Source organism: Crotalus tigris, unplaced genomic scaffold, assembly GCF_016545835.1.
Source record: "Crotalus tigris isolate CLP2741 ecotype Arizona unplaced genomic scaffold, ASM1654583v1 scf7180000023617.9722795, whole genome shotgun sequence".
Classification (NCBI taxonomy): domain Eukaryota; kingdom Metazoa; phylum Chordata; class Lepidosauria; order Squamata; family Viperidae; genus Crotalus; species Crotalus tigris.
In genome coordinates this window covers 1754166-1771624 of record NW_024100081.1, presented here as the reverse complement: position 1 = coordinate 1771624, position 17459 = coordinate 1754166, and the positions used below count along the sequence as shown (strand labels likewise).

The following is a 17459-nucleotide window of genomic DNA, read 5'->3' as shown; positions in this document are numbered from 1 at the left end:
TCAAACTTCAGGCTGTGGGAAGAGTTGGCCTGCAGTACTGCATTCTAACCATTGCACCACCAGGGATCCCCACCAACTTGATCCTATATTTTTCCCCCCCATCCTGAATATCCTGAGGCTGGTAAATACAACTTGCTACGGAACAAATGTTTTACACAAACCTTCATTCGGATGATCTCTGGGTTGTACTGAACAGCATCCCCCCACTCTTGCATCAGTTCTGCATTGGGCAAGTCTTTGTTTGCAAGTGTTGTAATGTGTTCACTGGCCCCTCCACGGACAAGAGCAATAAAGTCTTCCACAAATTTCTTTTCTGATGTGGTCTCTGCAGAAAAATAATTGAGACATCAGTTTAGAGATTTATATATGTCTTCAACAGCTTTTATGTCAAGAACTGAATTGCCTGACATAATGGTTCAGATCATGCCATGATTATCCTCCTGTTAACAGACATATGTAGACACTGATCTATAGCATAGGAAGACCTCAACTTACAACCATTCATTTAGTGACTGTTTGAAGTTACAACAACACTGAAAAAAGTAACTCATGACTGGTTTTTACACTTTCACATGACTGTTGCAGCATCTCCATGGTCACATGATCAAAATTTGGATGCTTGGCAACTGGCATGCATTTATGACAGTTGCACTGTCTCAGGGTAAAGTAAATCACCATTTGTAACCTTCCCAGACAATTTCTGAAAGCAGGGTCAATGGGGGAAGCCAGATTCACTTAACAACTTCAGTGAGTCATTTAACAACTGTGGCAAGAAAGGCTATAAAATGGGGCACAACTCACTTTACAACTGTCTTGTTTAGCAACAGAAATTTGGGGCTCTAGTGATGTCGTAAGTCAAGGACTACTTGTACTACTTGTACTTAGAACTACTAAGTTTCCAAATGACAGAAATCTAGAAGGTAGAAGCATGCACCAGTCTTTCTGGAGCTTCCATCATTCTTTGAAGTCCAAACAGTGCTACTAGACTCTAGATTCCTACAGACTATCTAGAAAATGTTTTTGAGATCTCCACATTGAGCTACAAGGCCTACCCATCCAGTTTAGATTCAATGTTTTTTTAAAAAAAAAAAAAACAGAGACCATTTAAACATTGATGCAGATACCTGGGAACCTTTGGAAGCTTCCTACTTTTGTCAAAATGGTGAGAACAGTGTTGTTCCATTGTGCTGTAAACAACACTCCCTTTGTGCCAACATTCTGTCTCCCCTTGTTACAATAGAAAATTGCAGCATTATTAATATCAGCATCAGCATCACCATCATCAGCATCAGCATCATCATTACTGTTACTATCTGAATCAGATTGGGTAATTTCAATCAAGACTTTGACAAGGCTGCTATTTTTACAATATTTTATCATTTCTCTGTTGACTTCAGACACATTTTGTTAAAATTGCTTGCAGATGAATGGATAAAATAGATGATAATACATAATGATAGAGTGATAGATAGATAGATAGATAGATAGATAGATAGATAGATAGATAGATAGATAGATAGAGATAAATAGGTGTGTGAGAGAGAGACACAGAGAAAGAGGGAGAGAGAAGACAGACAGACAGACAGACATAGAAGGGACATTTACTTGATGGTTACAGCCTCACCTCCAATTTCCTTTAAAATGGCATTACACCCTCCAGCAGTTATTCCTGCTGATACAGTAACTTCTTCAATAGTTACGCCAACTTTAACTCCATTTTGTGTACAGGCTTGGACATCTCTAAAGTTGTATCCTTTGAAAACAAAACAAATATGTATTAAAAACACCAGCTTGCATTCAGAATTGAGGCAGTTTGAAGGATTCACCTTCCCTTAATTAGCAACCCTGTATGCACACATACTTGCTTTGAGTTTATTTTAATAATCTGTTTTTAATCTAGGAGTTCAAGGCAGCTATATAAGGATGGCCTTCTTTTAATTCCCACAGTAGCAACCTGTGAGGCAGGTTAGGTTGAAGAGAGCGAACTGGTCCCAAATCATCAAATGAGTTTCTGTGGCTGATCTGGTGGATCTGAACCTTGATCACCCCCAAGCCCCAAGCTTACACCTCAGTTTTCAGAAATGGTGGCTATAATAGAAAACTAATTCCAATCCTTCAAAATGAAAGAAACTTCTCAGTTCAAGGCACCTTCATACATTACTCTTGTGAAGAGCTATCGCATAAGGACAGCTTGTGCTTCATTGTTCAGATTTAAAGACTACAGTGAAAGAATGCAGTACTTCTTCACCAGCATTACTGGTGGAATATCATTAATTAATATTGAATATATGTTCTAAGAGTCTATCATAGCTACTCTGGCAGGCTACACTCAGAGAATATTTTTTTTTGACACTGCAAAAGCATTTTGAGAAACATACTGAACAAAACATCCAAACAACATAGTGAACATTATGAATGAAGCTGAATATACATGTCCCAGGATAATGTTGCAGGATCCAATCTGTGTCAGTCACTGGGACCAGAGACTTTGTCTTCCGAGCTTTCGGAGTTGTGTTGAAGCCCATCTTCAGGGAACTTCTCCCTAAGTTCCCTGAAAATGGGCTCCTGCATGAGCCCGAAAGCTTGGAAGATAAAATTTCTGGTCCTGGTGACCAACCCAGATTGGATCCTATAATGAACATTGCTCAGTGTATGCAGAATTCCAACATTCTTAAGCCATGCTTAAGTTAGACAATTGAAGTGACACTGGAACCATTTACTAATTGCTAATTAAAATGCTTGGGGCTCCAATGGGGGAGTATCACAGTGGAAGTGATTGATTGATTGATTGACAACACATCCACCTCCCCCCAATCCTGCTCCCTCCTCCCCAACGTTGGATTGGGCTTTAGTGTTTTGGATTTTGTATTAACTTATTTATGTTTTTAATTTATATAGGGTTTTTTTATTGTAAGTCGCCCAGGGTTACCTTGAGGTAGGATGAGCAGTCTATAAATTTTATAAATAAATAAAATAAGTAAAGAAAGCCTATAATCTAACATTCTTTCCAGCTCATTTGTTTTCTCTAAGAGGCTAAAACTTAGTGTCTATATTCTCAGCCCCAAGCGAAATGCTGCTTGCTAAAAAGCGTGGCTTATAGAGAAGGTCTTGTACAGATGTTTGTCAACTTCCCTTTGCCAATGGGTAAACAAGAGACTGAAACTATTGATTAACAGCCCAGAGCAATGTTTGTTCTGTCCAAAGAGCACCAGCCTTGTAAAAGCAGCATCCATCACCCTGTAAGGATAATGTCAGATAGGGGACTCATCCTAGTCAATTATTTACTATTTCCCAAAAGGGGACAATCTGAATATTTTCAGAAAAGAAAAGAGAAAGTGGCAATCTTAGAATATTTGGTAAAGGTGTTGGACTTCCAGGTTTTCTCAGTTGACTTAATCACATAATTGTCCCAAGGGGATGTTTTCAACTCATATAAATGGCTGTAAAAGAATTTCTAATTTCCTAAATGAGACAGGATCCAACTTTTAGTGATTTCTCACTCAGCCAACTAACTCCCTGATGTCTGGATGGAGATTTTCAGTCATCCAGGTCCTGGTTGTCCCAAATTTAGTTTTTCAAATTTAGTTTTTCAAAATACTGGACTTTTCTGTTTTTTTTTTTGAAGACATTTTGCTTCTCATGCAAGAAGTTCCTTCAGAATGGAAGCTGATATCTGAACATTGTAACAGCCAGATTTTCCATCAGCTGCCTATCGCTTCCTGGATATGAAGCTGTATAAAATTGATTCCCATAACTCAGTTGTGATTGAGATGATTAAAATGGCTTGCCTCACTATACCATGATTCCATCACATATTTAAAAACAGATGGTGGTCTCATGAAAGCCAAAAGCCAAAATCTGTTCAATAATTTGAGAGAATTAAAATCTGTTAATTTTTTTTCCACTGAAAAGTTTCAGTGGCATGTAACTAGCCAGTCTTTCTTGGAAAATAAGTCCACAAAAGCAAAATGAGGGCATTTTTATGAGTGTTGATAGAAAAGTGGTCACTAAGGAAGAATTAAACAAGGGAACCTATTTGTTTACTATTTTTCTGTGAAATGTAGCACATCTCATAAAAATTTTTACCTCTCATTGTATAAAAAAAATACAATGAGGGGTAAAATTTGTTACAAGATGTGCTATATTTCACACAATTTACAATTATCACATCAAAAGGGACAGATGATATCAATGTGTTAGAAATTTTTAAAAAACAAGAAAGTGGGATGCATTTTAAGTGGTCCCATTTTTGCAAGAATCCAGCAATCAGTCTCTGGAATGGTCAAACTAACCAAAACTCATAAAACAATGGAAAATTAATCAATCCAAATCCATAATTTATTTTAACGAAGGCACCTTGTGCCATGCTGAGCCATGTTAAACTTGAACAGGTGTTTGCAAGGAAAGATAAAACTCAGCATAAATCATGTAGTTAATGGACAATCCTCTCTCCTCAATCATACCTTCCTTCTGAAGTTCATTGCTGTTCATGATCAAAGTATATTCATAAGTGCCACCAAGAGTTGCTTCAATGATGTAGTGTGTTCCATAATCTCTGAAAAGATCTCGGTATTCCCCATAGCTATACACCAGAGGCAAATGAAGGATTCTCTGGAAGAACTCAGAGTGAAGCATCAAGTCCTGTCTCTTCAGTTTATATTGGGCAACTTCCAGCTCTGCTTGAGCATGGACAAATCTGCTAGACTAAAGGAAAGCATCAGAAGAGATTGAGAGGAGTGATTAAAATGTGGTCCATCATAGCATCACCCACCTCATGTATCTTATGCAAATGCCTGTTGGTGGCCTTGTTCTGATATTTCCATTAACTACAGTAGTCCTGGACTTACAACAGTTCATTTAGTGACCATTCAAAGTGACAACAGCACTGAAAAATGTGACTTATGACCATTTTTTCATAGTTGCGACCTTTGCAGCATCCCCATGATCATGTGGTCAGAATTCAGATGCCTGACAATTGGTTCATATTTATGACAGTTACAGTGTCCCAGGTTACCTTTTGTGACCTTTTGACAAGCAAAGTCGATGGGGAAGCCAGATTCACTTAGCAACCCGGTTACTCACTTATCAACTGCAGTGATTCACTTAACAACTGTGGCAAGAATGGTTGTCAAATGGGGCAAAACTCACTTAACAAATGTCTCATTTATCAACAGAAATTTTGGGCTCAATTGTAGTTGTAAGTCAAGGACTACCTGTATAGGTTGGAAACACATTGTTAAATGTTTGTAAGAACCCAATATGTAGAGTGAAACTGAGTTTGATTCTAGATATTGGCTCATTTATTTTTAAATTACAAAGTGATCATTCCATAATAATGTTGCACCACACACAGTCTTTTACAGCCCCATTTTTATGTGAATTTGCTTTTGACAGAATTTTTTTTCCCTAGAAGGCTCTCATAGGGAATAAACAATTATTTTATTGATTGAAACCCTTAGGCTTTAAAAGAGGGTGCTGGAATTAGTTCCAATATGCCCTCACCCTTTCAAAGATATTTTCATGCCACTGCCATGCCCCTTGCCAACTTTATCAAATGAATATTTTTGAGGGGGGGGGAAGCCAGTGATTCCATTTAAAAAAAAAATCCATACGACTGTGCCCATGTACAGTAACTCATCACAGCCAACTGGTCACAGCCAACTCACCATGGCCTACTCACCACAGCCAACTAGCTGTGGGACAACTTACCATGGCCAACTCGCCACAGGACAATTTAATAACTCTATTTAATCATTTAAAATAAATAAAAATATTTTAATTTTTGTCAGTCACATTTCATTCTATCCCTCCTTTTGCATCCTTTCTTTAATGATTCTATTCCACTATTTCTTTGATTCAAACCGGTCAGTCCTAGAGGAGATCAACCCTGACTGCTCTTTAGAAGGCCAGATGCTGAAGTTGAAACTGAAGTACTTTGGCCACCTAATGAGAAGGAAGGACTCACTGGAGAAGAGCCTAATGCTGGGAAAGATTGAGGGCAATAGAAGAACGGGATGACAGAGAATGAGGTGGCTGAATGGAGTCACTGAAGCAGTAGGCATGAGCTTCAATGGACTCCAGAAGATAGTAGAGGACAGGAAGGCCTGGAGGAATGTTGTCCATGGGGTCATGGTGGGTCGGATACAACTTCGCAACTAACAACAACAAATTTCTTTGATATTAGTGTAACTCTTGCCCTGCAGTGATTGTCCTATGTCAAGTTGGCTGTGGTGAATTGTCATAGACCCTACAATAAGTGCTACATTTAATAACCTCTATACATTATGAATAATTTTGTGTTTTATAAATTAGATTATACCCTGCCTTTCTCCCTAGAGGTACAGAATAACTAATCTATGTACCTCATTTTACAGGATCTAAGCTAAGCATTTTTATAAATGTAGAAAGAGATGACAAACTATAACTAGAGATGGAGATGGTCTGGCATTGCTTGCTCTAAGTAAAATATATGAATCCCAAGGAAAAAAACAACTTGTTATTCATAATTTCAAAAAAAGTAACATGATTTTCTACTGATAATATCTTAATTGTATTGTGATTGGCTTTTAGAGTGTATGTTGAACAAAGTAGAGTAAGCCTAAGAAGAAGCACAACAAAAGTTTACCTTTGAAGAAAATCTTTTCGTCCTGCTAGCAAATTTTTGATATCGTGCATCATTCTTACTGTAACTAAATTTAAATATACCAGGTATAATAAATCCAAAGCTAAAACTTTCTTCTTTTGTTTTTCCCCTGAAGACGCTGTGTTCAAAACTTGAATACGATTCGTGCGCAGTCATTGAAAATTCATATTTGCCTTTGGTCTAAACACAAAGAAAGGAGAAAAATAATAACTCAAATGTCATGTTTGAAATGTAGGAAGGAACAAAGGAAAAATTGAGAATGAACAGTAGACCACAATAGGTTACACGCTATAATTAGGATCAAAACATTCAGCTGTGAAGATAGATAAACAATGAAACTACAGCTACACTTTTGATAATTTTTTAGATACCGGCAAAATCTGATGAAATCCTAGTCCTAACTGAATTTTAATGGATTACTGTTGCACATCAACTTACTCATGGTTATTAATTTATTACTTAAGGTAAGTATAATTTGGGCATGTATGTTTTTCACTCACTGGTATACTACATTGGGCTTTTAGTCATTTTCATTTTACATGAATAATTGTCCTTAAGCATAGGTTGTATATGATTTAGTGCAATAAGTAATGCAAATATTGTAGGAATACTGCTGGTTCATAGAAGTTGTTAAAGAAGTTGTTTAACTTAAAAGAGTAATCCTATTCAAAATGTAGATTGGCTGTATATTTGCACATAGCAGATGTTTTCTGATTCTTGATCCCCCTAAAACTTCGTGAGCCTTCTGAAAATCTGTTCCAGGTGTTTAAGAATTGCGAAGATTGTTGCCCTGTCCATTTTCCATTCAAAGTATTTTATCTGATTCTAATTCCCTATAGGAAGGATATACAGAAGTTCCAACAAAGGATCTTTGAAGTGGCCTTCTGGGTAAAAGATTGACAGATAATATTTGAGAAAGCTCAAATCATCTGAAATCCAGCTAAAACAACTCAATGTAAAACAAAATATAGAGATGGGCGGTGGATTCTTTTTTTTTTACTTTAATAGAGCATATCAAATATATTATATATGGTAAATCAATCTCAGGAATCAGTATTAAAGTAGATGAAATAAATCAATGATTTAAAATTAGTTGAATCTTAGTGAAGAAGGTTATTGAGTCTTTTCAAATGATGTAAGAATTAATTTTTAGCTACTCACCTCAGCCAAATAACTTTCTACATTGTATGGTTTTCTAAAACCAAAGGTACCAATATGTTGTGGCCGACATGCTCCTGCATAATATTTATAGTCTAAAATCACCCCTTCTAGATTATTTGTGAAAGCATTAAAGCTGGGAATAAAAGAAACAGGTAGAGAGTCAATAGATTTCACATTAGTAATAGTTCTGCAGAAAGTGCCTTTTTACTTCTGCAGTAAGGACCTAGTAGCCCACCATTAGACTCTAACTAAGTGGACCCTGTCATAGCGGGGGAATAACACTAGGAGTAAGAAGGTATTCTTTGATACAGAGAGCTGAAATACTTCGTATTGTTTTATGTTCTCAGTATATACACTTAATAAAACTATCTTTCAATTTAAAGTAAAAATAAAAATTAATAAGAACCAATGTAAAGGAAATACATTAGGGAAAAAAAACCCTAAACTAAGAAAGAAAAAATGTGGGAAGCAGCTAAAATACTCTGCAAAACCCTCTGTGGTACAGACTGGAATATGTAGAAGGCACGTATCACCCATAAGGGTGAGAAGGGATTAAACATATAATCAGTTCAGTGCACATAAAATGAGCAAAATAGTATGTTTATATATATATATATATATATATATATATATATATATATATATATATATATATATATATATATATATATATATATATTAGAAATAAAAACAAAAATGCGACTCTTGGGAATATTCATATTGTCCAAATAATAATGATCACCAAGAGAATATCTATCAAAAATAGAATTTAATCCACCGAGCTTTCGTCAAATACACTTGACATCGTCAGGGTTAAAAGGCAAACGCCGGGGGGGGAGTCTTATATACAGTTGTTTAATGCCTGTTTCCGGCTCCTGGAGCGCGTCATAGGCCCCAGCTGATCGGGTTGAGTCCTAAGCATACGCCCCACATCAGCATCTGTCCCCGTTCCATTGCTGGTTTGCGTTCGATTATATGTTGCTTCGCTAGCTGTTACCGGGTTGGGGGTCCAGATCCTTTTTCCTTCCCTGCTCATAACCCCTCCACCATCCCACACACAACTTCCCTTTGTGGGCGGGGGTGGGCAATTATCTGCACTGCTTTCAATATCCCTGCAAGCCCCAAGGCTGCTTTGATCTTGTTTTCCTATCCCTCGGGATTGTAACACGGGCTCATAGTCCCCATCCATACCATTCCTCCTCCCCTCCTTCTTCCCGTAGGTTCTCCTGAGCGGTCTGCTGTTCGTTTCCACGCTCTCTCTCTTGCGCACAGTCACGATGTTTCTTGCCGTTGTTCCGCTGTCAGTGCCTCGTTGTTCCATCCATTGTCGATGAGCACCATTGCCGTTCATCCCCAATTCTCCGCTCCCACTCCGTACGGTGCTCTTCCCCTTTAATTGCAGTCGCTGTTTCATCTCGCAACTTTGTGTTGAGAGTATCCGAGGGGGGTGCATTCTTCTACTCGACTGTGACCGGGTTGTCATGGTGTGCGTGGTAATATCCTCAGAGGGGGATTCGTCCTCGGTCTCATCGTCTTGGTTGGACTTAGTTGTATTCCGTTTTTCTTTCGGTTCCTCGGGCTCCACTCCGTCTCCATTCCATCCCACCGGTGATCCGTTCCCTACGGATCGTGGCGCACCCAGCCGCAGTTGCCTGCTAGAGTTAATCTGTTGTTGATCCGGGAGGGGGGAGCTGTCAATGGAGACTCCATTGCTGTAATTGCGTAGGGAGGGGGGCTGGGCGATGTTCTTTTGATTATAAGTTTTTTGATTGGGTCCCCTCCCCACATTAGTACAATTACCGGCACTCCATATTTTTAGAGCTTGGTGCGCTGCACACAAATCTACACGCCGATTAATGGATTCCGTTCCTGAGAACCATGCCTCTTTCAATAGGCGGCCTCTTTTTGTCGTATCATTGGCCAAGATTTGGGCGTTCTCAAGATCGAAGCGATGATCGTATTCTGCTACATGGGCCCAGATCTGCGAATGTTGCTCGCCTCGTCTAACAGCCAGCTTATGCTCGTGTAAACGAGTCTTAAGTCTTTTCGAGGTCTCGCCTATATAATTGCTCTGACAGTCTGTGCAATTGATTCTATAAACCACGGCTGATCTCTCGGCGGTAGGGAGCTGGTCTTTGGGGCGCATCACTTTAGCCCGTAGGGTCTGGGTAGGTTTGTGAGCTACCTGTATGTTGTGGGGTGCCAGGAGCCTAGCAGTGGCTTCTGACACATTGCTGATGTACGGTAGCGACACTCGTACGGTTCGTGTCCGGGGTTCCTCTCTTTGTTGTCCATTTCGAGGTCTTGATGCCATACTGTGTCGCTTAATAAACCTTGGGGGGTACCCATTCATCCGGCATATGCGGAATAGATGTTTTCTTTCTTCTGCCTTAGACTCCATAGTGCTACAGTGTGATTGCACCCGTTTAAACAAGGTCTTATAGCAACCATCCAGCCTCCCATAAGGCCAGCTGCATTAAGACCTTGTTTAAACGGGTGCAATCACACTGTAGCACTATGGAGTCTAAGGCAGAAGAAAGAAAACATCTATTCCGCATATGCCGGATGAATGGGTACCCCCCAAGGTTTATTAAGCGACACAGTATGGCATCAGGACCTCGAAATGGACAACAAAGAGAGGAACCCCGGACACGAACCGTACGAGTGTCGCTACCGTACATCAGCAATGTGTCAGAAGCCACTGCTAGGCTCCTGGCACCCCACAACATACAGGTAGCTCACAAACCTACCCAGACCCTACGGGCTAAAGTGATGCGCCCCAAAGACCAGCTCCCTACCGCCGAGAGATCAGCCGTGGTTTATAGAATCAATTGCACAGACTGTCAGAGCAATTATATAGGCGAGACCTCGAAAAGACTTAAGACTCGTTTACACGAGCATAAGCTGGCTGTTAGACGAGGCGAGCAACATTCGCAGATCTGGGCCCATGTAGCAGAATACGATCATCGCTTCGATTTTGAGAACGCCCAAATCTTGGCCAATGATACGACAAAAAGAGGTCGCCTATTGAAAGAGGCATGGTTCTCAGGAACGGAATCCATTAATCGGCGTGTAGATTTGTGTGCAGCGCACCAAGCTCTAAAAATATGGAGTGCCGGTAATTGTACTAATGTGGGGAGGGGACCCAATCAAAAAACTTATAATCAAAAGAACATCGCCCAGCCCCCCTCCCTACGCAATTACAGCAATGGAGTCTCCATTGACAGCTCCCCCCTCCCGGATCAACAACAGATAACTCTAGCAGGCAACTGCGGCTGGGTGCGCCACGATCCGTAGGGAACGGATCACCGGTGGGATGGAATGGAGACGGAGTGGAGCCCGAGGAACCGAAAGAAAAACGGAATACAACTAAGTCCAACCAAGACGATGAGACTGAGGACGAATCCCCCTCTGAGGATATTACCACGCACACCATGACAACCCGGTCACAGTCGAGTAGAAGAATGCACCCCCCTCGGATACTCTCAACACAAAGTTGCGAGATGAAACAGCGACCGCAATTAAAGGGGAAGAGCACCGTACGGAGTGGGAGCGGAGAATTGGGGATGAACGGCAATGGTGCTCATCGACAATGGATGGAACAACGAGGCACTGACAGCGGAACAACGGCAAGAAACATCGTGACTGTGCGCAAGAGAGAGAGCGTGGAAACGAACAGCAGACCGCTCAGGAGAACCTACGGGAAGAAGGAGGGGAGGAGGAATAGTATGGGTGGGGACTATGAGCCCGTGTTACAATCCCGAGGGATAGGAAAACAAGATCAAAGCAGCCTTGGGGCTTGCAGGGATATTGAAAGCAGTGCAGATAATTGCCCACCCCCGCCCACAAAGGGAAGTTGTGTGTGGGATGGTGGAGGGGTTATGAGCAGGGAAGGAAAAAGGATCTGGACCCCCAACCCGGTAACAGCTAGCGAAGCAACATATAATCGAACGCAAACCAGCAATGGAACGGGGACAGATGCTGATGTGGGGCGTATGCTTAGGACTCAACCCGATCAGCTGGGCCCTATGACGCGCTCCAGGAGCCGGAAACAGGCATTAAACAACTGTATATAAGACTCCCCCCCCGGCGTTTGCCTTTTAACCCTGACGATGTCAAGTGTATTTGACGAAAGCTCGGTGGATTAAATTCTATTTTTGATAGATATTCTCTTGGTGATCATTATTATTTGGACAATATATATATATATATATATATATATATATATATATATATATATATATATATATATATATATATAGGAGAATGGAATAGCTGTTTTGAACTTTTTAGTTCTCGTCAACCAGACATACCCTTCTGAGATTCGAACCTGGGCTGTCTGTGTGTTAAGCAGCTGTGTTAACCTCTAAGCCACATGCTCTTTCTCGCTTTGTCAGCTGTGTCAGGGAGGGAAGAGACAGCGGGAGGAATTATCTTGAGTGCTTTTTGATGCACCCTGTTGACCCAAATATGGGAGAAAGAAATCTTATATATGTATGTATGTATGTATTTCTTTAAAATATTGTGCATTTTATCATTTAGTGAAATACGCGTACAACATACGTACATTTAATACATTTAAAAACAGACTGTAATAATGGAATAGTTTTATGAATGATCCATGGAAAGCTGGTTTGCACCTGATATGGACTCATATGTTGTCAATGTTTCATGGCTTTAATCTTCTAACCCAATCCTAGTAATCAGTTATTAAATTTGGAATTAATTCTGCACTTACCCACTTGACAGCCTCTGTATTCCCCAAAATTGTTCGAAAACCTGATTGCACCTCTGATATACCTTCTTACAATCAGCTTCATCTGATTGATCTCCACAGTCATCATCTCCATTGCAAAGCAGCCTACGATTGATGCATCGGCCTAAAACCCAGAATAAACTTGTTATTCATTGGACAGACTTTGCAGGTTAATCAATGCAATTCTTAGGCTTTCAATACATGCAGATCCCACAGTCATTTTAGCTCCATTGAAAACTCTTGTTTATCTCCCTACACTTAAGCATTGTTTAGGGAGGCTCACGTTTTTAAGCATTGTTTTCAGAATCATTTTTATGATTAGAAGCAGATTATATTGCATTAAAAAAGACCAACTGGAACTTACTATAAGATGGACTGCATATTTAACAGACTCTGCATTTAATGGACAAAATTTGCTGGACCTAAAAGAAGAGTGTAGTTGCCTAGTGTCTAGGGAGATTCTCAGTCATTGCTAGCGTGCTGCTTGCATCTTAAAGCCCCTTAGGTCCATAAAGCTAAGAGTTTGTTCTGACTCTGGTCTTCCTGAGTTCTGATTCAGAACATCTACATGACCTCACAGTTGTGGTCTTGGCACATCAATCTGCCATATCTGTGTTTGGCAGAATCATTTGAAAACTATCTTGCTCCTGAACTACAACCATTTTTTTTCTTATATGTTTTGTGATGGCACAATGGTTAGAATGCAGTACTGCAGGCTACTTCTGCTGGCTGCCGGCTGCCAGCAGTTTGGCAGTTCGAGTCTCACTGGCTCAAGGTTGATTCAGCCTTCCATCCTTCTGAGGTTGGTAAAATGAGGACCAGATTGTTAGGGCAAGATGCTGACTCTGTAAACCGCTTATAGAGGGCTGTAAAGCACTGTGACGGGGTATATAAGTCTAAGTGCTATTGTTATTCAAGTATGTTTGCGGGCTTGAAAAATCAGCCTTTAACACTGTCCAGAGTTGCTGTTTGTGAGATGGAAGGCTATATACCAGTGATGGTGAACCTTTTAGAGACTGAGTGCCCAAACTGCAACCCAAAACCCACTTATGCATCGTCGGGTGCCAGGTGGGTGTGGCCCATTGGGTGGGCATGGCTGCAGTGGTAACAGCAGACTGGGTGGGACTAAAACAATCAATCAATCAATTCAATTCCAACTTTGCAAGATCTTTCCCCCCCCCCCAGAAGTTGAAATTGATTGATTGAACCTTTTTTTTTTTTGCACACAGTGACGGAAGCCTAAAGCAAAAAGGTTTTATAAAACCCAGCTGAAGGCCTAGGGCTGGGGCGACGGTGCGTATGCCCACAGAGAGGGCTCTGAGTGTCACCTCTGACACCCGTGTCATAGGTTCGCCACCACTGCTATATACATTGGTTTAATATATAAACAAACATAGATAACAGACATTTGGTTTTAATGAACCCATCTTCCCCAAATAGTCAATTAATGGAGTGTTTACTGGTACATTGGCATCATTCAACCCTCTAGCCAAAAGCTGTTCTGAATACTGACATCTTTATTTGAAAAGATGTTTCTGTACCTCAGTGTTGCGAAGGCTAAGAGGGCAGCTGACATCTGTGCATTTTTATTGTAATAGACTACTAGCCTAATCAAAAGTCCTTTGCTTCTGCTTTTGCCAGATCTAACCCTCCTACTATCTTCCTCCTTATCTTCTCTACTGTGAGAAAAAGTGCCTCCAGTTCTAGAGCTAAAATACATTCACCAAGAATAATCAGAACTATCCTTAAAGATAGCTGAAGTTGACAGCTCTTATAACTTGGTCACTGGAGCATCAGAATCCACAAATTAACTATTTAATGTGTTAAAGAAACACTTTGTGGTTTGGCATGCTGGTATGAAGTTTGACACAATATTACAACAGAAAAGGGCCACTGTTTAAAAGATGCTTTAATTTGAAATGTCTATCTGTAATTTCAGATCTATGTAAATGGAGTTCAGTTGATGGCTTTTGGTCCATTTTCTACCAGATATTTAAATCACAAAAGTATGATTGACTTTCTATGTCCAAACCTGATAGAAGCAAATGTTTTCTTCATCTCTGAACATTAAGTATAACCTAACAGCAATAACAGTCTACTATAACTAATGCATTCTGTCTTCAGTGTTTACATGAAAACTGTTTGAAAATTATAGACTTCCTGGTTGAAACTTCTGGCCTACATTTTAGACTTCCCCCCCCCCTTCCCTATCTATTTTTATAACCCTTTGCCTGGTGATGAGCCTGAATAACTCAAAAGTTTCCATGGGTTTTGATAACATATGCATGGAGACTAATAAATATATTATCCAACTATGAATTTTGGAGAAAGCATTTTTTAAAATATTTTATTTATTTATCAAATTTAAACACTGCCCATCTCACTAAGTGGCTCTAGGAGGTTTATAGTAAAATCATAAAACCATATAAAAAGACACAATTAGAATTAAAACAGGATGAAAAACTAGTACAAACAAAAATAAAAATACATGAAAAGGCAGAAGGACCACCTCAAAGTACCAACCACTGCCAAGTTTGCATGGTGCTCTTTGATCCCCACATGAGTTGGCAGAACCAAGTCTTCAAGCTCTTCTTGATAAGGAGTTCTTCATTCTCAAAACTTTGTTTCTGACATTCATTTTACATTTTCACACTCCAGTTTAATAACTGCTGTATATTTTTCTTTTCCATGTTTGTAGATCTTTCAAGCCAATCTGATTTAGCCCTACACAATCCATACCTCCGCTTCATTATATTCCTTGGCTTGAGCAGAATGGCATTCAAGTAGATCATGTGACAAACTTATGTACGCTTTGTAATCTTCACACAGACTTTAGCAACTTAATGTTTCATGCATTTCTTTATCAACCACAGCAAATTCCAGCCTGAAGCTTTTTCGGTAAAGTCTAAAAAAGTTGCTATTGCTGCACTATTGAGGAAAAGCAGAATATTAAATTTTTAAGTGACAAAGCTCAACAGTAATGGCCCTTATAAATCCACCCTGTTGTTTCACAGTGAAGGTTGATGACAAAAGGTGGTTCAGAGAAAATTAATACACAAGTAATGCTGATGATTGTACTTAAAGTCTTTCTTGAAAATAAAAAAGGTTTTTTTTCTTCTAATTAGTAGTGTATAGCCGGTCAGCAATCACTTGGGAAGACAGTTATTCTTATTGCATTTTATAATCCATCAGATCAGAAATTAAGCCTTCAAAATCCTGTCATGTAGGCTCTTAGAAAATGTTAATGTACAATCAAATTTGATTTAATTTAACCTAAAAATGTTCATCAGAGATGTGACAGAAATTATGTGAGCCTTTTTCTCATTTAGATGTGCCTTTTCAAGAGAACGTGTGAGGAGAATTAATAACAGGCACAGTTCTTTACAAAATAATTGAATGGTTAGATCACAGGTCGGCAACCTGCGGCTCCGGAGCCGCATGCGGCTCTTTGAGCCTTCCCCGGTGGCTCCCAGCCTCCTCTGCCTTTGCAGAGAGAGACAGAGACAGAGAGAGGCAATTGCGCTTCCCTGTCTCTCTCTCTCTCTCTCTCTCTCTCTCTCTCTCTCTCTCTCTCTCTCTCTCTCTCTCTCTGTGTGTGTGTGTGTGTGTGTGTGTAAAAGAGAGTGTACTCACTTCTCCGAGGAGCTGAAAAGCTTTCTGGGTGGAGCTCCTCCCTTTGCTGCGTCTCTGCAGGAAGCAGGAAGCAGGAAGGGCAGGAGAGCTAGCTAGCCCAGCTAGGCTGACTCAGGAATTCTGGGAGTTGAAGTCCATGAGTCATAAAAGAGACGAGGTTGCTTACCCTGAGCTTGTTGGACAACAGCTTGAAGCTTGCCAGGTGAGCAGCAGATAGGAGAGAGAGAAAGAAAGAGAGAGAGAGAGGGAGGGAGAGAGAGAGAGAGAGGAAAGAGAGAGAGAGAAAGAGAGTGGGGGAAGAGGAGTGGCAGGCAGACCAAGGGCAGATAGAGAGGGAGGGAGAGAGACAGACAGAGAGAGATAGAGAGACCCTTTTGACATCTAAAATGAAGATAACACTGCATATATCCTTTTTTTACCTGTATGTGTATGTGTATGTATGTGTATATATGTGTGTGTGTGTGTGTGTGTGTGTATACATACATACACACACACACACACACACATATATACACACACACAAACACACACACACCTATAATAAAGGTAAAAAAGGATATATGCAGTGTTATCTTCATTTTAGATATCAAAAGGATTTTGCGGCTCCCGGTGTTTTGTTTTTGGTGGGAAACGGGTCCAAGTGGCTCTTTGAGTGTTTTGGGTTGCCTACCCCTGGGTTAGATAACAAATATGATTCCATAAATATAGTCTCTTTTTGGCTATTCACTATTGTTTCTACTTGCCTGTGTGATCCATTCTTGTCACAGATTATGCTGTCATATTTGTATATGATGTCCATCAAGCAAACAAGATCAACATTCATTTGTGACATACAAGGTAATAAAAAAAACCCTCCATATTCCATTCAATCCATTTGAGGGAAATCTAATTCAACAGATAGGCAGTTAACCACTACTTTTTAATTAAGGAGCACTGCCCTCCAATTCTCTAACCTGTGGCACAGAGAAAGCCTTCACACCGAGGAATACTGCAAGGTCTGTTTATAACACAGTCTTCACTTTCATTGTCAGTGTAATCACACGGGTCACCGCCGAACTGAGAAGGCTGTTCCACACGGGCAAATCTGTACTGTAGTAGAATAGATATTATGAATTCCAGCCCTCCTAAATTAAAAGCCAAGTATCACAGATGGGTATAGATCTTTGCTAGTTGGAATATCAACATGTATACTGGAAATGTAAAGGAGCTCTCTCTCATTTTGTTCTGGGATACAAGATGTAATTTGATTGCAGTTTTCTGAATGTA

General features: G+C 40.0%; 1 protein-coding gene across 1 annotated transcript in view; it reads right to left on the bottom strand.

Annotated features, from left to right (window-relative positions):
• C8B (complement C8 beta chain) overlaps positions 1-17459 on the bottom strand; it is a 34374-nt gene that overhangs the window by 9373 nt on the left and 7542 nt on the right. The window contains exons 3-9 of the mRNA XM_039319986.1: positions 17147-17282; positions 12543-12684; positions 7805-7937; positions 6626-6823; positions 4464-4704; positions 1625-1753; positions 162-325 (exon numbers count right to left, since the gene is read on the bottom strand). Coding sequence (XP_039175920.1) covers positions 162-325; positions 1625-1753; positions 4464-4704; positions 6626-6823; positions 7805-7937; positions 12543-12684; positions 17147-17282 — 1143 coding nt within the window. The remainder of the gene's footprint in view (positions 1-161; positions 326-1624; positions 1754-4463; positions 4705-6625; positions 6824-7804; positions 7938-12542; positions 12685-17146; positions 17283-17459) is intronic.